This window comes from Gopherus evgoodei, chromosome 1 (genome assembly GCF_007399415.2).
Source record: "Gopherus evgoodei ecotype Sinaloan lineage chromosome 1, rGopEvg1_v1.p, whole genome shotgun sequence".
Taxonomy (NCBI): domain Eukaryota; kingdom Metazoa; phylum Chordata; order Testudines; family Testudinidae; genus Gopherus; species Gopherus evgoodei.
In genome coordinates this window covers 248,512,170-248,534,819 of record NC_044322.1, presented here as the reverse complement: position 1 = coordinate 248,534,819, position 22,650 = coordinate 248,512,170, and the positions used below count along the sequence as shown (strand labels likewise).

Below are 22,650 nucleotides of genomic sequence, written 5' to 3'. Positions count from 1 at the left end.
CCTCAGCAGCAAACACTTCATTAAAATTTGAAATATTCATAAGTTCCTGCGCAATGTGTTCAATTAATTGCTGATTTACTGTTTCCTGGCCTGGATTACCTTCCTGGGGAGCGCTGGAAGAGGTCTCAATGTCGAAAGTAACACAAATATCATCACTGGCATTGGTGGGTGTGTAATACGGTGTAGTTCTAACAGGGTTAATAGAGACCAATTGTGGTGGGGGATGGGAATGGGAAGTTGTACTAAGGCAAATACAATGTGACAAGCAATTACAGCAACACCAACAGCAAATACATACAAAGGTAATTGTACCAATGGTGAAAAGAAGCCATACATACCAAGGGTGTTTTTTGGGGTGACTGAAAACTTTTTGTGAACTGACACAGAACATCACCTTTAACACAAAGGGTAGAGACTAAATGAACAGTTTGAAGAGCGTTTAAAGCTTCCTGGTACACAGTTTCCAAGTAGTGAATTTGGGTTTGCAAATGTGAAATAGATTGAATGTCTGGTAGGGGGGATAACAAGGAGTGGAATCGGTTAGGGACAACAGAGGTCTAGTCAAAAGGAACCTGAAATTCCAAATAAACCTGATAATCCTTTTTTTTTTGCGGGCCAGTAAATGTTGTGAGTACCTGAGCTGGTGTGGAGGTTAAAAGCCACATTGTGTATGATTGAGGAATTAACATGAACGCAACTGCTGTTAGCGGATAATAGGTCATGGGAGGCTAGGTCTTGTAAAGTACCAAGACCTTCCCAACATACTCGGTGATGAACAGTCACTACCTCCCCTGGCTGCAATTTTTTAAAACATTGCAGCTATGGGGGCTGTAAAGGCCAATAGGTCCAAAGATCACCTAGACCTATCCAAAGGTCAGGGGCTATAGCCGGGGCGCCAATTAAGAAGCGGTTAGGACCGCCAGGTGTTTTAATTTTTCAAACGTCTCGATGAATTACCCAGTCCCACAAGCAACCACCCCAAGGGCCTGGAAGAATATGATAAGTGGGGGCCCAAAATCCTTTTACAGGTACATAAGCCCGGAAGGAACACTGTGAGCGCCAACACTTCCATTTAGAGAACTTCCACATGTGTTTATATGGCCACAAATCGAGGGGTATACCAGCTGTATTGGTAAGGGCAGTGGGCCAACGCTGCTGTTCAAGATTCTTGCGTAAGGAGAAAAAGGATAGTGTTAAAATAATCCTGTACTTCTGAACACGCTTGATCCCACTGCAATGCCTTTTCTGATGTGGCAACCTGGTGGACCATTTGCTTAAGTAGGTCCTGGGTAACAATACTGAGTGCCGAAATAGTATGGAGTGCGCCTATACCGGCCTTTTCCTCAGAAATTTGAGCCCCGGAAACAAACCCCGTGGCCTGGTCTAGTTGTTTTAAGTGACCCTTGTGTTTTTAGTTTTGTAAATAGTTTATGCTGATGCTGCAGTGTTAGCACCATGCAGCAGAGTGTTGACAATGTTTTTTCTTTTTCAGTGCCAGCACCATGCAGCAGAGTGCCAACAATATTTTCCTTTTCCCATTTTTTGTAAGTCGAGCTTGCTGTTTCATGAGACGGATAGCCGCACCCTTAGAGCAACTAGAATAAGTGCTAATAATTTGAAAGTGAGTGAGGAGTAGGGAGAAATGGACGGTTCCCAAAGTAGCATTTAGAACTGTCCACTTGAATCCGGATAAGTGAGGTTTTTCGTTAGGCTTATACCATAATTGTTGGCTTTGAGCCTGAATGCTCTTTTTGGCCAATGTGGTGTTAATTGAATGTGGAGGAGTATATTGAAGTAGTGTACAAGAAAGATTTGCAGTAATGGGAATATCCTGGGCACAAACAAATCCTACAGTGGCTAAACATATTCTATTAACAGTGACATTAGTCCTGGTGGCATGCGTAGCTACAAAACATTCGGGGCCCTCATCAGTAAGGGGCCAACATGTACCTGGGACTAACACGAGGTCTATATTATGGTCAGTGTCCCACGTGTTTATGTAAATTTTAGCTTGGTCAGGTTTTCCTATATAAGTAACATAAAAGGTTATATTACGGTAACTAAGATACACCATACCAAATGCATTCCATTTAACATATTGTTCATATACCTGACCCTGCAAGGAGAAAATTAACTTGGTTAGTTAATAGGAAAACAAATCACAAGAGGAGGAGGGTCTGGGCCACTGTCTCGGAACGGGCATGATTTTCTGAGATATTGAGGGATGGAGTTACTACGGGAGGCTTAACTAAAGGGAGGCCGTGGGGGAGCAAGGGAAGGATGGGATTCGTCTAGTAGTTCTGGAATAACCTGACATTAAGTAGGTTCATTTGAACCCCCTTGGGAACCATACCACAACTACTGGGCATTCACTTGGATACTTTTTTGGAGGCTATAGGTTTGTTATATGGGAGAGAAAATACTATAACAGGGTACAGGCTATGTTTTCGGTTACTGAAATAGCCTCTAAGTAGAAAGAGATTCCCGTGGTTAGACAAGTCCTGTGGGTATATGTTTGGTTATTTACTAGTGGTGTCAGCAGTGAGCTTACAAGTAAGGCTACTAATTGGAAAAATATTTAGAAAATATTACTTTTTCACTTTCATTCCAAGTTTATTAAAGAGGAGAGGCTAAGGAACATTAAAAGTCTTATTTTCAGGTAGTTTTGGCTAGCTTCCGCAAGCTATTTTTCAAGATTTCGTAGTCTTAATTCACTTAGCTGTCCAGCAGTGAGGCGGCAAGGGAGAGGTTACTAGCACAATCACCTTGCTTGCTTAGAGGCTTTATTATGTCCTCAGGTGGAAAGGTTGTTTTCTTAGCAGAGTTTAAAGGTTCCTTGGGTCGTGAGGAACATAGGCAGGTAGTCAATTTTTGGCACTTCACAGCAGTGTTGGTAATTAACAGGATTTGATAAGGATTTTTTTCAGCATGGAGCCAGGGAAGTCTTTCGCTGGTGGACCTTCATATACACCCAGTCTTCTGGTTTTAGCAAACAGCAGAGCTACTATATTTAAAAAGACTTAACACATTTTATTAGTGCCTGGAGATAATTACGCATTGTGTTATTTATTACATAAATGTCCACCTGGGCCAAAGCCAGCAGGGCACTGTTTATAAAGTTAATTTGAGAGCTATAGGTTTAGTTTGGACTGGTTTTCCACTGTTGTATGCCAGACAAATAGGGCAAGGATTACAATATTGTTGAGCCATGATTAAAGTTTTGAGGCACACCAATGCCACACTGCTGCCACACCCCTGATGCAATTATCCCTCCCTTTCTCACGTGGGCCAAACCATGGGCCACATGAGCAAGGTAGGGGATCAAAGTCCGGGGCGCAACCAGATGACTATCTGGAGTGCACCACAAGGTGTGGAGAACACCCATTTCGTCCCAACCGCCCTTCTCCTCTGGTGTTGACTCCCGCGTATGTACTAAAGTCTTGCAATGAGTCAACTAAGGAGATGGGCTGGGACACATAAAGAACAAATATTTTTAGTAGGAGCCGGAGACCCGAAAAGGGCCACTTGCCTGGCGGAGGCGTCCGCCAGTGCACTTTTTCGAGTAACATTGCCATGGGACTTTTGGTGGGCTGCACATTTAACCACAGCAATAGCAGAGGGAAAGTATAAAACAGATAAAAGAGCATTAACATATGGGCCATGGCTAATAGGGGCTTTGGTAGAAGTATGAAATCCTTTATATTTACACAGTTGCTTATAATGATGTACTACTTTAGAACATATGCCAAGCAATAGGCTTAAATAAGAGCAAACAGTTTTAGCAACTTAAGCTACACTAAAAGCTGAAGGGAGAGAGAAATGTTTACCTTGTTGATTGTACCCAGCATAGCCTGTCACTAGCTTTCTTCCGCATTTTTTTTAAACAGGAACCTTTTACATAACAAATAACAAATTAACTTTGGGTTTTGCAGGGGAATATTTGTACAGATGAGATCTGGGAGCAGAAAATTCAGTGGTTATAGATAAGCAATTATGGGGTTTTCCATGTGGTTGCTATGGGGAGAAGGGAAGCAGGATTTAGTACTGGACACCTGACTAAAGTAACATTCACAGCATTTTAAAAGAAGCATTTTATACTTAGTAAGTCTAGAATTTGAAAGTTGCTGTGTTTTGCTTTTAGTTAAGAGAGCAGGAACAGCTTGGGGAGTTGTCATGTTTAATGGGGGCCATGTTAGCGGCAGAGTTTTGCAGTGGCTTGGACTGGTCCTGCAGGGCCTTTAGTTGCAAACGTAGGAGCGCATTTTCTTGGGCCAATTTTTGTACCTCCCATTTTAGTAACGTATTTTGTTCTTCTAGTTTTCCCCATTGGTCCAGGTGCCTTTTCCGCCAATTGGCTGAATTTTTTCGATTTTTTAATTTGCGCCGGCGCTCCTTTAATTGTTTTGCCTCCTCCCAAGGGAGGCCCCACAGGTAGCCACGTAGATCCGCTAGCGATAGTCCCACCAGCTGTTCATCTGACAGGGGGATCAGGTCGTATGTGACCTGTACGGTTGGGTTTGATGCGCTATTTGCAGACATTGTTCTATTATTGTGTTTTAAACGAGGACCCTTTTTGAGAAATTGGATACCGTATAGACCCTTTTTACTATATTTAAAGAAAGACAATAGCAATGCTAATTTTGCAAATTTGACTGTACTATGGGAAGTGGTCTTACCGGGTTCAGATAAATCACAGCCAACTGTGCAGATCCAAGGTGCCCAATTGCATTACAATGCTCACACAGAGGGAGAGACTGTGACCAACCGTTCCTGTTGCAACGAGGAAGGGCTGGGTTAGTCTCTTTTCTTTATTGTGAACAGGATCAGGCACCCCCAGATACACACCAGTTGGGTTAATGTACACTAAATTTTTGGGAACACCCTTTACTACTGTTACAACTTACTTTAGAAAAGAAAATGGGGAAATTGTGTTTTTAGAGCTAGAAGTTTTCGTAGCCACCCGGCTGGGGGTAGGGAAGCCATCTATTAGGGGGCAGTGGAATAAAAGGAGGTATTGTCTCCTGCCGCGGGTATTGTCTAGCAGGTCGAATAGGGCAATCCTTGAGAAGGTGTCCCTCCTTTTTACAATACCTGCACTGAACTTTTCCTAATTGTGGACAGTTGGCCTTCCAATGTCCTTTTTGCCCACACCAGAAGCAAACCATGGGGTTAGAATTAGTCAGGGGGTTATAAGGTTCAATTACTGCTTGTTTTGGTTTTTTCCTGGGTTTTTCCCCAGGGGAATTTTGAATCGTTTGGAAACCTGAGGCCGTAAGCTTAGACTCTGTTTTATCCTTTTTTCTTTCTAACTGACAGTAAAAATGCTGTGCAGCTTCCAGAATTCCTTTTAAATTCTTGTCTTTCCAATTCACTACATTGCTTTTTAACCGCTCTTTTACCTTTGGCAAGAGTCCCTGCACAAAGGCCGCCACTACCGCTTGCGTGGCTTTTTGCTCTGCATTTTCAATCCCCGAATGCCTTTCAAACACTTGCTTTATACGTTCCATATAGCTAGCCGGATTTTCTCCCTCACTTTGCTTACAGGCATTTATTTTGGCCCAGTCCATTTTTCTTGGGCATACATTGAGAACTTCAGTAATTAGGTTATTTCTTCTTTGGACCAAATCGGCCTCAGACATCTGACTGGGGTCATCCGGCCAATTTGCCCTCGCATAGAGGCGAGTAAGGGTCTCTTTGGGCACTATAGCTGATAATAGCTGGTGTATAGCAGCATATGAGGGGTTGTAACAGTTAATTATTATTCTTAATTGTTCCTGGAATTTAACGGGATCTTCCCTGATTTCTGGAAACTCTTTAACGAGGTTGTAAAGATCACCAGGTGACCAGGGGCCTGAACTGTTACTAACCCTCCTTGGCCTGGCAATTGGTGAAGAGAAAAATTATTAACGGTCCCTGGCAGGGGTTTTATATATGCTGTTTTACGCAGTAAAGCATTACCGCGAGTGTGAAGGGCAGCAAGATTACAACCGGGAGTGGGATTTTCTAGAATGGATTTATATTCTGATGATGTCATAAACTGCATTATTTCGGCGATGGTACTTGACAACCGCCACAGCGGGGAGTCTGGAGACACCTTTTCCCAATTTATATCCCCTTCCTCCCATTTTACACCTTCTTTGCTTGCCTCAAGTTGCCATTTAGTTATTAACAGTTCCCCTGTTGTTGTTATAGCCCCAAGGGCGTCCACCAACCTTAGCGACAAAGTTGAATGTGATGAGGCTTCACTGGAAGGGGTCAGGGAAGGGGTCAGCTTGTCAGAACCCGGGGAAGATAAGGAGGAAAAATCCTGAAGGGTTCCTTCATTTTTAAGGCTGGCTGTGGAGTTTGTGGTTGGAGACTTTTTCCAAGGGAAGCCATCCTGATTACTTAGATTATAGGGAGGAGGAATAGGAGTAGGATTAGGAGCATCTGGCCACTGCCGATCTTCTGTGAACAGTTCGATTGGTTCCTCAGAAGACGGTGAAGGGTGGATCTTTTCTGGGGCAGCCGGTTTTAGGCATGTTTTGGATGGGCTGAGGGAAGTTTCGTCTATCAAAGAGAGATGGGGTTCTTTTTTGAATTTCTCCCATGTTTTAAGCTGAGTTTTAAACTTTTCTTGGGTACTTTTTTGATCCCTTGCTTGGGATTCATCACACCATTCAAAATAAGCATTAAACTGCCCTCGTCCCACAGAATTGGCAAGAAGGGCACCCCGGAGGTGCACGATCCTGTCAAGGTCAAAACTGCCCTCTACAGGAAATTGCAGCTTTGGGTCATCTTTGGTATACCAGCTCCACTTTTGCAAATATTTACATGTCGACGGGCCACGGTGCACATACATATAAGCAGCAGGAGTGCCTGTTGGACCAGACTCCATCTTCACTTCAGCCCTCTTTCACACTAGCCACAAGCCTTTCACACCAGGGGATCGCTAATCAGGATTACCACGGTTCTAACACCGGTGGCGTCTTTACCTGCCCTGGGCAGGGGAATACTGGGTGGAGTAGGCTTTCTTACTGACCTGCCTTGAAACAGCAGGCACCTACAAGGAAAGAGGTAGAGGATGGGACGGGTTTCCTTCCAGAAAACCCGCGGTTCCCGCACGCCTGTCGTCAGCCCAGAGCACCAGCCTTAAGCCAACGATGCTTCTGAAGCTACAGACTTAGCGGTACGGTTTTCCTGGGGGCTTCCCTCCTCTCCGAGAAGGGAAGAGAGCTTATGGCTCCAGTGGGCAAAATAGGGACTCTGCGGTCCTGTAAGGACAGTGCTCGAGGAGCGGTCACAGGGTCATAGGTTGTGGAAGGGAAGGGAAAGGGGACGGGGAAACACACAAGCACCCAACAGGCTAGCCACTTACCAAGGCCTGCCAGCTGGGAAGCTTCACAATCTTTTCACACACAGAAGCTCAGCTGTGGGGCTTGCTTTCGAGACACTCCTGGTCACGAGCTTTCGCTTCGCAGGAGGCTCAGGGCGTCATCCCACAGCTGCATTCACTCTGGCCGCTCGGCCCTCACACATACAGACGTAGGCACTTTCTTGACACAGTTGTCAAGGCGAAACCACGGAACGCTGAAACATTAAACCCGGATCCCCATCAGACCTGGTAGGAAGGGGACCCCTGATCCACGCCTGGATCAGGACTCTCCGGACCAAAAGGAGCGCGGTCCGTGGGTTGTCGGCGGTACCTTTGAAACCACGGGAGCCTCTGGAAAGGCTAAAACCTTGGAATCTTAGAAACCTTAGAGAAAGGGCATCTGGTCTGTCTGATGGCTAAAAGTTCGAACCCAGCTTGTGACTTACCCAAACCGGAGCTTACAGACCAGTCCTCTGCCAAACCCCATAGAGATTTCAAAAGGTCTCTTACCTTTTAATTGGGCCCGGGGGTTGGAAGGAGACTGCCTGCGGTCCTCCGATCCAGGAGAAGCCCTCTTGTGGGTTCCCGGCCAGCGCACCAAATTGTCGTGGAAATTGACCACCAGTCAGTTGAGTTGATCAGACAGCCTGAGGCTCCTTTATTGATTAATCATAGATTACAAGCATATATGCAGGGAGAGACGACAGGACCTCTAGCAAGAGGGAAGTCGCTCTACCTTACAGCAATAATACCTGGGTTTATATAGCTTAAAACCGCAAATTACCATATGAGCTTATACATCCGAGGATACCATATTTGGTTAATACAATGACATTTTTTAACCATCTGCAAAAACTTTTACCATTACTATACCGGTTATGAGCTAATTTGCAAGCCTGCTTTTTGCAACTTCCCCTTTATACGGGTTTTTGTTAATGTCAGGACTTTGACACCTGGTTTTCGCCTACTTGCAGTGTCAGCAGCTATGTTTTCAAGCAAATTTGAGGAACTTGGGCCCAAAATGCATATTTGGCCAAGTTTATTAGAGGTTAATTTTCTGTGTGCATAAGCTGCTTGATAAACTACAGTAACCCAGCAGTTGTTAGTTCATTTTGGCAGTGATAGATGGGGTTTTTAAGGGACTTTATGTCAGTTTAACCCCTTATAGCAGCATTCTGTGATTTAGCAGCATTAAGTAACATAATAGTAGTGTATAATATAGTGAAATCAGAAAATGAGCCTCAGGGGGGTTAGTATAAAATCAATGTTTTTACTTTGCTATATGTTAGTGTGATTGAGGCCTAAGGCCTTGATATTGATTATTAACTTGATTAAGACCCGGCCTTTGGGCCTGGGGTCGGCTTTCTTTATCAGCCTCAACATGCCATCACAATACAAATAATTAATAATAAGATACTGTTCCTCTGAAATAAAAATTATATTATGGCAGAAGCAAAATTTGAATTACTTTGGGTACTTTGAATTACCTTTGAATTACTGCAGTACCCTGAGTCAGAACCTGCTACTGTCTCCAACAATGACAAGCATGTGAGTTTGATATTTCTGCTAAAAGGATCAGAAGTGAAATAATGTTGTTTGATACTCATCAGACTTCCACTGTTAACACCTCTAAGTTCAATTTAGCAGAAAAATCAAGCTAATGTGCTCATTTGTCATTTTTTGATGTAGTGGCAGATATTGAAGGTGGGGAGCACAGGGCCATCCATGGTGCCAACTGAAAACTGGGGAAACTGGATTTTTGACCCCCCCAAAAATTTTCATGGAAAATGTCTGATTTCCTTTTGGGTGTTTGTCTGAAACCAACTAAATATTTCCTATAGAAAATGTTGATGTGGGGGAAAAAATCAGCAAGATTTTTTTCAGAAAGAGAAAATAAATTTCTGACCAGCTCTAATTATCTAGCTGCTGTCAAGTGATGCTGTGGTGGGAAATGAGGAAATGCCCTTTTTTCCCCTCCAAAATTTAAAACCACATCAAAATCAACTTTTCACACGGGAAGGGAAAGAAAATATGCATTTTCTCCCCATGACAAAAAAAAATCTCCATTGCCACCTGGATACTGAAAACAAATCCCATTTCCCCTAGCTTCCTGGATGTAAAAAACCCCAAATGATCCCTACCCCAATATCCAAACCTCTGGCTCTCCCAGACAACTTCTGCAGTGTGCAGTCGTGTGACATTTTGAAATCTGCAAAGGATTCTTCAATGAGAATTTAACATTTGGAGAGTAGTGTAAAATACACTGAAAGCAATGCAATAATAAATAAATAGCACCAGGAGCACATTACTGATTGGATCAGCCTGATAGAGGACAGTGAAGGGACAAGCACTTCGGGATTTCCTGTGGGGTGGTGTATGGAGACAGATTGCACCAGAACACTGTGTTCTGGAGCTTTTGCAAAGTCATGTTGCATGGAAGACACTATTTTACTCTACAAAATTGCATTCTGACCTCACACATTTAGTGCATGTGAAGTCACACCACGTGGAGGATGCCATTTTGTAGAGCAAAATGATGTCTTCTGCACAGTCTGGAGAGCACCATTGTGTAGATCAAGTGCACATGTGTAACTGATGAGAGAGCAATGAATAATTCTGATCCTGCACAGGATAGAACCCATTTTCTCCTAGCTGGGCTCAGAGCAATAAAAATTTGCCACTAAAATCAGTCCATCTATTTTCCACCCACTCCCGACTGTTCAGGCACTTCTGCTTGGTCTGGAGGTTAGGTGAGGGAGTTGTGGAGATGGTGCTGCAGAGGCAGCTCAGTGAGCACCACTTGTAGGAGATCTAATATAGATAGGCCTGATTTAGCTGTCAGACAAAAATAATCACTGAATCCTGGCTGCACTGAAGTCAATGCCAAAATCCCATCCAGAAACATCTGCTCTTACTACTTTGCACTCTATTGTCAATGATTTTTTGGGCATATGACTTGTAAAATTAATAGTGACTGTCAGAGTCCTGTGAATACTCTTTGATAACATTTCTTACCCATTTTCTGTGTCAGTGTAATGAAGTCACTTTTTAACCATTTGGTTGCTACATAATATACTCAGTCAAGCATGAGGGAAGAAATATGTCTGTCCGTGCCTTTGTTCTGTGCTTCAAGGACAGATTCTAAAGTGCAAGTGCCCTAGTGGGTTCCAGACTCTTCAATATGGTGTTTTCAGAAGATGCAACAAATCTCAGCCGTGAAAGGATTACTACAAATTTTCATGTGCCATTGGGCTGTGTCCAGCTGTCATTGATGACAAGGAAAAACTGTCAGTGCCTTTAGTGGAGAAATGGATCAAGTTTTTATCTAGTAGACGTGGACACAATCTGAAACAAATGAATAAACCTCTTGCATATTCTCTCCCTTGAGTTAAATCATTTTCAAAATCAAGAACTTTCATAGAGTTCATAGATTCAGAGAGTTTAAGGCCAGAAGGAATCATTAGATCATCTTGGCCTGTGATTATCCAGAAGATCAGACATTACATTTCATCTAGTTACTCCTGTATTGAGCCCAATGACTTGTGTTAGGCTAAAGCAGGGGTAGGCAACCTATGGCACGCCTGCCAAAGGCGGCATGCGAGCTGATTTTCAGTGACACTCACACTGCCCGGGTCCTGGCCACCAGTCCGGGGGGCTCTGCATTTTAATTTAATTTTAAATGAAGCTTCTTTTAAAAATTTTAAAAGCCTTATTTACTTTACGTACAACAATAGTTTAGTTATATATTATAGACTTATAGAGAGAGACCTTCTAAAAATGTTAAAATGTATTACTGGCATGCAAAACCTTAAATTAGAGTGAATAAATTAAGACTTAGCACACCACTTCTGAAAGGTTGCTGACCCCTGGGCTACAACATATCCTCCAGAAAGGCACTCAGTCTTGACCTGAAGACTGCAAGAAATGGAGAATCCACCATTTCCCTTGGTCATATGTTCCAATGGTTAATAACTCTGACTGTTAAAAATGTGTGCCTTATTTCTCATTTCAATTTGTCTGTATTCAGCTTCCAGCCATTGGTTCTCATTATGTCTTTCTCCACTAGATTAAAGAGCCCTTTAGTACCCGCTATTTTCTCCCTTATACAATGTAATCGTCAGCCCTCAATGTTCTTTTTGAGAAGCTAAGCAGTTCGAGCTCTTTAAGTCTCTCAATGCATTTCCTCCAGCTCTCACATCATTTTTGTGACTCTTTTCTGTACACTCCTTTTTCAGTTTTTCAATGTCCTTTTTAAATGTATTCCAGAACCAATATTCCAGCATGAGTTTCACCAATGCCATATATAGAGGTAAAATCATTCCCTACTTCCTACTCTCCTGTGTATACAATCAAGAATTGTATTAGTCCTTTTTGTCACAGCATGACACTGGGAACATGTCTTGAGTTGTTTGTACACTGTGGACCCCAGGATCCATTTCAGAGCTATAGCTTTCCAGGATACCCTGTGCTGTAGGTATGTACACGGTAGGTATGGCCTGCATTCATGCTCCTAGATATATAACTTTGCATTTGGCTATATTAAACTTCATTTTGTTTGAGTGGGCCCAGTTTACCAAGCAATCCAGATCACTCTATCTGACTGCCCTGTTTTCATCGTTATTATGCTCTACCAGTATTTGCGTCATCTGCACATTTTGTCAGCAGTGATTGTATATTGACTTCCAGATCATTGATGAATGTGTTGAATGGGATTGGGCTTAGTACTTATCTCTGCAGAACCCCATTAGAAACTCTCCCATTCAGGGATGATTCCCCATTGACAGCTACATTTGGAAATGTCAGTTAATCCATTTAATGTGTGATTTAATGATACTGTATAGTGCTAATTTTTAATCAGAATGTCATGTGGTACTAAGTCCAATGCCTTTACAGAAGTCTGTGTGTTGTATCTGGGCAGTTACCTTTATCAACCAAGCCTGAAATCTCATACAAAAATTGAAATCAAATTTGTTCAACAAGACCTATTTTCCATAAACCATGTTGACTGACATTAATTGTATTCCTATCCTTTAATTCTTAATTAATTTGAATCCCGTGTTATCTTTCCCATTATTTTGCCCAGGATTGATGTCAGGCTAATAGGTCTGTAATTACCCAGTCATCCTGCTTGCCCTTTTTGAATATTGGCACAACATTAGCACTCTTCTGGAATTTCCTTGGTATTCCAAGATTTATTAAAAATTCACATCAGTGAGCCATAGATCTTCTCAGCCAACTCTTTTTAGGACTCGTGGGTGCAAGTTATACGGGTCTGCTGCTTTAAAAATGTTTATTCCTAGTAGATGCAGTTTAATATCCTCCTTAGTTACAAATGAACTAGAAAGCACTTCCTCCTCCTGTGATATGAATACATTATCCTGCTTCTTTCCAAATAAAGAACAGAAATATTTATTGAACAATTTTGCCTTTCCTGTATCCACATTAACAATATTACTTGCTCTCCAGAGTTTGAGCCTGATGTTCTAAAGAAAAAGCCTCACCTTTTCTGCCTTTCCTGCTATTACAACCAAACTTGTGTGCTTCTCTTATTGCTGAGAGGCTAAACCTTGTAGCCTGGAAATCTCAACATACCATTTACACCAAAACACAAAGATAATCACAGGTCTTGGGCCCAGATCCTGCAACAGGCTCCATGCAGACAGTGACGCATCTTTGTGGACCCCAGCTGAAATTAATGCCTGCATGGAGCTCATTGCAGGATTGCTGTTTAAGTGATCTACTGCAGCTGGAACGTATTTAAAAAAAACATGACTAGATGACATAGATCTTTCCAGCAACCTCTGGTCTGAAGTCCCCGGTTGGGGAGGACGAGTTGTGAGGCTTCAAGACTGTATATAAGTAAATGCACCACTTATAACCCCCCTCATTCAGTACCCCAGGCACTTGCAGCAACTGTGATACCTTGCTGTATTTACTATATGTGACGTGACACCACAAACACTGCAAAGTAGGGAACTAATGAGGTTTTAATGGCACCTGATATCAACAGTGGGATTTAAAAATACAAACAAAAATGTTCATATTAAAATATAAAGCTCTTTATCTAGATGGTGGACAGAATGCACTTTGAAGCTAGTTAGTAATAAATATCATGCTAAAGTGCAACATGTATAGGTCTAAGACGTTGGGCCACCATGTGCTTTGAGTATAGTCATGTCTGTTCTTATTTGGAAGTTGTCCTTTGTTCCTTCATATGTAGTTTTCATTGCCTCTTTCTTATGTGTTTATTTTTTACATATCTTGCTTCTTCATCATTATAAATCTGTTAACATTTTAAAAGCGCACAAAACAGGAAACAAATGATCTTGTCCGTGCTGAGAGAGAAATAGAGAATTATTACCATTATTATTCATTTATTTCATTGCAATAATGCACTCGGATTGCTCATTACACAAGTAGAGACAGTTCCTTCCTAGGAAAGCTTGTACTCAAACATAAAAATAGGATGCACTGGGCAATCCAGAGTAGGGGGATGTCTTAATTTTTTTTAAATGCATTTGTTGTGGGCATCATGGAAGAAATGGGTTTCGAGAGGGACTTGATAGAAGAAGTGCTATAATAAATACTATTAAAATTGCTTAAAATTGTGTTTGCCACCATCCTAAATTTCCACTTCAAAAACCTTTGTCCTCCTCTTAGGAGAGTCAAAAGGTCAAATGCAAGATAAAATGTATATGCTCAGCTACATTTGTGACAGCAACAGTGACATCCTGTGGCCACTTAAAAAATAGTCTAGGTTCTGATTCTCCACAGCCTTGTGCCTTGTGTAGACATTCACACCTATATGAAATGAGTGTAAAAAGCATTGTATCAGAATGGTAGTGTGTTAAACTCACTCTGAACTCCCTTTGCATGGGTCTAAATGGCTTTACAAAGTGCAAGAACACAGTTTTTTTTCATCATGTAGTTCCCAAAAAATATACTATGCACACTGAATAATATGCTACTATGTTGTACCCACACTGTGTCATTGAAGTCACTGTGGGCTCAGTTGTGGTTTTAAGGCATCATTGGAGTTCACCTCACTGCCTCTACTCCACTTAATTTTCCCTTAAAGTTTATTTTGAGGACTTAAGTGATGCACAGGCTTTGTGCTGCCCTTTTGCGTGGTGGTGAATTTCATCCTGGGAATAGAGTTGGTCAACATTTTTGTACAGAAAGTTATCCTGTTGAAAATATGTTGGGGATGGGGGGCAGTGTTTTTCTAAACTAAAGTTGTTTTTGTTTTGCAGGCAAATGGCAATTTTGATTTAAAAAAAATAATCAGTTTTCCCACAGGAAATTTCAAAGTGAAAACTTCTGTTTCTAATCAATATTTCTTAAACTAAACAGTTTTGTTCTGACTTCAAAGGTGTGTTTTGTTTACAGAAAATGAAATGAAATGGCTTTAAGTAGAAAACTAGATTCTACAAGAAAATTTTCACTTATTTTTCACTTAAAATGTCATTTCATTTCAGTTTTTTTAAAGAAGTTGAAAAATTTTAAGTTTAAACTAAATCTTTAGGTCCATTTTTAAATGTAGAGTTGAAAAAAAGTTTGTGTTTCAAATTGGTTTGAAACTTCCAACATTTTTCAACTGAGAGATTTTGAATTAAGACTTCTTATGTGGAAGCTTTTCAGTTTTCCAACCAACTATACCTGCAAACAATGCAGAGCTAGTGCAATTCTAGGTGTTAGTCTTATTTATACGTGTCTAATTTTTTTTGTTAAGCTCTTTCTCCCAATAAAGTCCCTTTGGCTGTGAGTAGCCAAGGTTAATTTTTGGGCTTAATTATATATTAAGTTAGATCTTGTTTGTAGCATCTTTTTCTTATTCTCCCCAGCCCCGGTGTCACCAGAGATCACCTCAGTCGAATATTTCAACAATCTGCTGTATGTCAGTTGGACATATGGAGACAATGGGACCGACTTGTCTCATTCCAGGATGCTGCACTGGATGATCATTGCTGAAGGCAAGAAAAAAATCAAAAAGAGCGTAAGTCTTAATAGGATTTTTAAAGCTTCATGACTGCCCGTTTGTTCTTTCTAATGTTTTTTTTTTTTTAAAGTTGTCATGTTCAATACACAAACTTCATATTACAAACTATGGTCAGGTCAATTAAGCTTCCGCTAATCCTAGTGTGTTAAATGTACCCCTTTGCAGAGAGTTAGTATAAAGGCTGTGCACCCTTTACAACCCTTTTAAGACTTCAAAATAAAGTAGTTCTTGTTTAAAAAAAAAAGTTTCCTGTTGTATCAATTTCAGGAGAACTTGTCTGTTCTTCTAAGGGAATTGTGGGAAGGGCATTGGAGGACTATCCACACTTAAATGATTTAGTCTGCATCCTCACTTCAAAGTGGGCAGGTTCCAGCCTGAGTTAAACCAGCGCTGAGACATATCTCAGCTGGATTAGCTAGCCTAGGCTTTCAGCATTTCCAAACCCAAGTCAGAGATGTTTGTATGTGGAGAGTGGTGGTGGTGGAGGAGATTGGCTTTGAACTTGGGTAGGACCCTGGGTTAACTGAGCAGTGAAGACATACCTGAGGTGGGACTTGAATAGTGCATAGACTTTATTTTGGCTCTCGGAACAGGGGTAAATCTCATCCAACATTAATAGATTTGTTTCATGATTTAAAAATAAAATATTTCCCTTCCATTTTTTGCTACCCCAAACCAGAAGCATTGAGATAGATCATGAGAATTAGTAAGTGAAACAACCATTCGGTGTCTGATATGTTGAGGTGCTGAGAACCCATTATACCCATAAAATGAACTGGGAATTGTGTCTGACTAGCACCTTGTATGATCTGCTCTTGCAGATAGAAAGCTAAACCAAGCAGGCTCACTTTAATGTGTACAAAGGAAACCAATAACACCAAATGTGGTAAAATTAAGTGAGAATTTAAAAATGCAACCACAGTTTTAATGATATAAAGTGCTATCAGTAAAATAAGTAATATTTCTTAAAATAAATGAATTATATGATTTCTGACCTGACATGTTCCTTCAATTTTTAATTACTAGTGACTTAAACCAAAAACATGCCTGTGTTTCCTTTTTAGTTGCAGGCAATATAATTTATATATTCTTTCTCCAGGTGGTTATGATTACACAATTGGTTGAGGAGGGTACTATCATGAGGTTTCTGATGTGCATTGCTTGTAGCTGGGGCAGAAATGCAATGGGAACAACCTTTCTGATGGCATGTCATCAACTCTGCTTCCTGTTTCAGTGGCAACTGTGAAATGGGAGGAGTGCTTGGACATTAAAAATAATAGCGCAATAGTTGTTCATACTCTTTTTGAACCTCAAAGCACATTCAGCTCCAGGTTCAATTTGAATTCTGGGCATGGCTCAAGTCAATTCTTCCTATGGCCTAAGCCTGCAATCCACTCTGTGCAGGTAGACCTATGTGGAGTCTCAGTGAAGTCAGCAGGGTTCCAAATGGGTGCAAGGATCCTCCCATGCAAATATAGAGGCATGATCTTGGGTCATAGCTGTACAGGCTCAGCCATCTCTAACTTTTATATTTTTCCTAGAGATTCCAAACTGATTTTCAAATACCCAAAGTTCCAGGGTGCTCTGATCCATGGTTTGGTTAGAATTATTCAAAAGTTTGATATAACTTGCAAAATCCAGATTAAAAGAAGTCCCCTCAAAGTTGTTTTTTTAAAAATCTTTCACTGGCTATGTTTGTTTCAACCAATAAGAAATATACTGTAAAATTTACTTCTCTCTGCACTGTGACATTCTATTGAACTTGTGTCTTGCATCCATCAATGACACTGCGAATTAGAACATACAACAAGTGCAGAGTATGCAGAAGTGATTTATACTGATGATGAGAATTTTGTCCAGACTGCATTAAGTGCTTGATTTATTTCTTCAAATGGGCTCTTTTATTTGTATAATATTTAATACTTGGTGCCAATGATCATTGTAGGTGACACGGAACGTGATGACTACAGTTCTGAGCCTGCCTCCGGGAGACATCTACAACCTTTCAGTAACTGCTTGTACTGAGAGAGGAAGCAACGCCTCCACACCACAGATTGTGAAACTGGGTGAGAATGTGTTTGTTTGCCTGGGTAATTGTCTGTAATTTCCCTCTCTTGTCTATTGGGGCTGATTCAATACTTTCCTCAGCTCAAAGATATAGGCATATACCTCGCTCTTTTTGTTTAATAAGGGCTGTAATATACTCACCTTGATTGGTACCTTACCCTGAGAGTAGTCCCATTCACTTCAGTGGGACTACTCTCCAAACAAGATTCTACTCAAGGTGATTAGGAGAGGCAGTATCTCACCCTAAGAGGCAGTAAGTAGAGCCTATCCAGAACAACATGAGAGAGCACTATTGTCCCATAATTATTTCCCTGCGATTGGTCCAAACACACCCAGACTTTGGAGTGAGAACACAAGCTTTGCAGCTGACCTCTGTTGGTCCAGACCAGAACCCTTCAAACTTTTGAAAAGTTCCCTTCTGGATCTGAACTCTGTGTGGCTTGGACTGATTCCAGGTCCCCCCCCCCCAAAGATGACAAATATTTTCTCACTTGAAAAAGAGCCACACTGTAATTTTTACAAGAGCAATAAATCCACTGAAATCTTGCATCATTTGCCTGTGTGTCTGTAACACATACATCAAATAAACAAGTAAAATGTGTCTTGGCTAGAGGGACTTCCCAGGACAGTTCATTCTCCCACTGTCCTACTTTACTACTGATGTTTTAAGGAGTAGGGTGAGGATAAGGTAATGGCGGCTATCTCTGCATCTTCTAATATTGCTATTCTCCTGCTGCTCTGGAAACTGAGTCCCAGAAGTGACTTGAATGGTAGCTTGTGAAATCTTGGGGTTTGTCTAATTACTGGTGTCAGCACAAATCCCACTATGAAGGTGGGGGAGATAGTGTTGGTAACTTGAGACTGGATTATCCCCCAAGGGTCCGTTCAGAATGGAGCTCTCTATGAACTAAAGTGTGAGGCGCAGCCTTAGATGGACCTTGTCAATGGCAATAGCAATCCTGCTTAGTTGGATGGGATGCAGGAGAATAACTGTCTGTGCAGAAGGGAGCTTCCTTCCACATAGATCCCTGAAATGCATTGATGTTGGGGTGCAGTGCGGCCTCTACAATCTGCGATTCCCCCAGGCTTCTCCCACTAGATGGAATGTTTCATTCTGTGGCGTTTTCCTTCCCCACTCCAGTCCTATTCCATAGGCATTTCCACAAAAATGTATGTGTGGGTGTTAATCTGGCTCCTGAATATCAGTAGCTGGGTGTTTTCTGAATGGTATTTGGAAATGTTTGACTCCTTCAAGTAGCATCATTTACATGATTCAGAAAATGGAACATATTATTCATGTTGCACGTCCTTGTAACCTTTCTTTGACAAAAAGGACTATTATTTCTGGCTTGCTGATGGAAGGGGAAATATTCTGTTAGGGCTGGTTAATATGGAAGATTTTGAGTGTTCTGCCCTAGTTCTTCTGTTAGATATTTTAGAGAAAACACAACAAATACACTTTAGATAAATCACTTCTAGACTCCACCACTCTTTATTTCACACCTTTAGCATTTTAATTTTGCATGAAGAATAGTTAAGGTGGTTTACCTTGGCAAAGGTCAGTCCTACAGTCTCTCCTTGATGTTTTTGAGGGAGCAGAGAGATCTGGGATTAGAAATCCTGGGAATCTGTTCTAAGTAGTAGATGACTCAGCATTGGGCAGCTGTGCCAAATGTGGTGGTATCATATTCTTCCATGCTTCATCTGGGAACTTTCCATTTGCAGAAAAAATTAATCCATTTGCTTGGGCATAGGAAGGATTTATTTCAGATAATGTCCACATGTGATGTTGTCACAATTTAATATAGGCTATTCTTTATCTGTGCTAGGAGAAGAAGAGGTAGTTTTGTGCCTAAAGCACAGGACTGAGCCTCAGAAGATCAGACTCTTCTCCAAAATGTCCGAGACACCTTGAGTGGGTCATTTTCAAAAGTAGCCTTTAATTTTGGATGCTTCACGTTTGGAGTGCCAAACTTTAGACAGGTAGGGTGAAATTCTGTCTCCATCAAACTCAATGGTAAAGCTCCTACAGACTTCAGTTGGACGAGGTTTTCAGTCCTAGATCTTGATTATCAGAGGAGCTGAGCTCCCATAATGCCAAATGAAGTCTATGGGACCTGCTCTGCATGCCTGAAAATTGACCCAAAGGTTATGTTTATACTGCTATAAAAAAAAGTGGTGCCATGTCACAGAGCCCAGGTCAGTGACTTGGGCTTGCACAGCTAAAACTGCAGAGTAGACATTTGGGTTCAGACTGAAGCCCGGGCTCAGAAGCCCAGTCTCACAGGTGCTCAGAGGCCAGGCTCCAGCCTGAGCCTGAACATCTGCACTGCTGCTTTATAGCCCCACAATCGGCTGCAGGCCAGCTATGTCCATGCTGCGGGTCTTTTATTGTAGTGTAGACATACTCTTTCTAAGTGTTTAAAATTAGACACTCAGTACATAGGAGGCGCTCAAAATTAAAGGCTACTTTTGGTCATTTGTACCTAAGTCTCTGTGTTTCAGGTTCTTCATATGGACCTGAGAATAATATATACTTTACTTCACAGGGGTGTAATGAGGCCTAATTCATTAATGTCTGTACTGCACTCTGCTATCCAGGAGTTCATTAAAAGTCCAAAATATTATTATTCCTTGGATCCCAGGGGCACTAAAATTGAAAGTACACGCGTACGCACCGACACATGCGCGTACACACACATTCGCTCTCTCTCTCTCACAGGCAGCCTTCACAGAAGTCAGCATTTAAAAAAAAAATCCAACAAAGAAACAAAGTCCAAGCACAAAACCACTTCCATTTTTATATCGCCTCCTTATCTTGAATGACCCCAAATCACTTTGCACCTCAACATGCAGTCTTGGCAAGAGTCACTGATACCACTTTGTCTGCTCTTGCCCTGTCAAAGCAAAACAAAAAAACCCGTAGACTTGGAGCATCTGTCTGGCTGCCCTGGGTTTATAGATATTTAGGGCCAGATTTTTAAAGGTATTTAGGTGCCTAATTCCCATTGAAATCAATAAGAATTGGGTGCCGAAAATACCTCTTAAAAATCTGGACCCTAGGATCTTGGGAGCAGTGCAAAGCAGCTGAGCATACCAATGAATACAGCCCACTATTTATAGGGGATCACTTCCCTCCAACACCGAAACAGCACAGATGGAGAGATGCACAGATTTCCCCATATTTCAAGAGTGATTAGATTTTGGTTCGGTTTGACCCTGCAAGCTGGAACAAATGAAAAGGAAAAGAAAAAAAGTTTCATTCAGCAAGGTCTTGTTCTCAAGGGCTCTTGCCTGTAATTAAAAAGTAAAAAGCATATTCAAAAAGTAAACAGAAACACTCCCCAGTCCTTTCTCACAACTGACTGTGAAGCCTAGCCATCCTAAAGACCTTCTCCCCACCTTGCTTCCCAAATAGCCACTCTTAAAACCCTTCCTCTCAGGAAAGAGACTGGGAGATGAGCTGGCGCAAACCCAGTGTTCATTATGACCATGTGGTTCTCCTGCATTCTGCGCATGAGCTGCTTATCACAGAGATAGGGACTAGCTGTACAAAGTGTATCTGGTTTTGGTACATCTCCAATTAATGTAGCCAGATTCCCTTTAGTGTTTCTAACCAAACCAACCTGAACCTCAGCTAGTGTATGGGCACTGATGTGTATGTTGAAGCCCCAATTCTCTACTGTGTTGCACTAGATGTGGTCATTTACACTTATGTAAAGTGAACATAAGGCACTGCCAGCATGAAATGGTTGTTTTTATTCTCACTTTGCTATAAGTGATTACACAAAGCAGGGGAGAATTAGGTCCCCAGTTTAAAGATCTTAGGCAGGTCACATGCAGGGGATTTTTCAGAGGGTCTCCTGTGAGTGCTCTGCAGATCACTAACTCTCTAGTTTTGAGCACTCAAAGTTAGATTATTATTTTTCCAAATCAGAATGTGGGACATTTCTGTGCTTTGAAAATCTTGTGTGTGTTGGATGCTCTCACTGCCTGGGTATTCAGGCCTCCACTGGAGGATCACCTGCTGAAACTTTCAAAACCTTGCTGCTGTTTGTGCCTCCCCAAGCTTTGGAAAACATGAAGCCACATGGAGCTGCACCCATTTAAAACCAGTGAAGGATCTAACCTGTTAACTCTCTGTGCCTTAGTCTGTTGTCAGTTTCCATCTATTAAATGAGGATAATATTCCCTGACCTCACAGAAGAGGTATAAGAAACAACCTGTGAACCCTCTGAGATCCCCTGGCGGAATGTGCATAATTCTATTATACTTATCTCTCCAGACTGCCAGGTAACGAAGACTTAACAGGCATAAAAACTAGGGACCTGACTCTGAGCTCACTTATATTGGGGCAAATGGAGAGTAACTCTTCTGAGGTTAATGGAGTTCCAGCAGTGGCAGTCTTGCCAACTCTCACAATGTTTGGTATGTTTCTTAAAGCCTCAAGCTCCTGCAATCAGGCTATTGCCTGACAATCCCAGCTTTCAGTTTTTTAAAAAGTAAAGTTTCTAGCCCTTATGGCTGCAGAGAAAAGTTTGAAAATGTGACCTCAAAACTTGGCAACATCAGAGAGCAAATAAAAGGAATGTTTTTCATGATTTTTGAAAACTTGGGGTTGGTAATACTGCTTATGTAAAACTAGTGTGACTGAGAACAGGATCATGCCCTGGGTTTTAAATATTCTTGGGAAAAGTGTATTAACATTTGGACAACTATGCTAAGAAAGGCTTCTAAACTGCTACACACTTTTTCTTTCAATAGTCCACCTTAAAGCTGACACTGTATCTGTTAGTTACAACCACTAGAGGTCAGGTTTTTATCATTTATTGATGACAATTGCCAAGACCATCCCTGAAATAAAGATAGAAGGGCCTGACAGGAAACCTCAGATCCACACCTCCCTGTGCCTCCTGAACTTTGAGGAAGTTTGAATGTGGATCCAAATTTGTTTCTATGCTCTGTCTCTGTGGTGAAACTGATGAAAAAACCTGAGATTAGATTCTTTGTTGCCCTGCGCTTTGTTTCATCATCTATACCAGTGCAAAGAGTGTCCAAATCTCATGGCCATTCCGATTTGATAGCATTTTGCACTGATATAGATGATGACACAGGCTGGAGAACAACAGAGAATCGAGTCCTGAGAATCCAGACTTCCTCAACCTGGGTAAAGTTCTGAAATGTAAGGACTCAGGCCCAGCTCTGTTTTCATGTACTCAGTTTAAGGACC

The 22,650-nt window shown here is 41.5% G+C and overlaps 1 protein-coding gene across 6 annotated transcripts in view; it reads left to right on the top strand.

The window, feature by feature from the left end:
* Positions 1–22,650, top strand: part of PTPRO (protein tyrosine phosphatase receptor type O) — a 235,512-nt gene that overhangs the window by 171,032 nt on the left and 41,830 nt on the right. For all 6 annotated transcript variants that reach the window (XM_030542295.1, XM_030542286.1, XM_030542268.1 and 3 more), the window contains 2 exons: positions 15,199–15,350; positions 17,299–17,419. In XM_030542295.1, the coding sequence (XP_030398155.1) occupies positions 15,199–15,350; positions 17,299–17,419 (273 nt within the window). The remainder of the gene's footprint in view (positions 1–15,198; positions 15,351–17,298; positions 17,420–22,650) is intronic.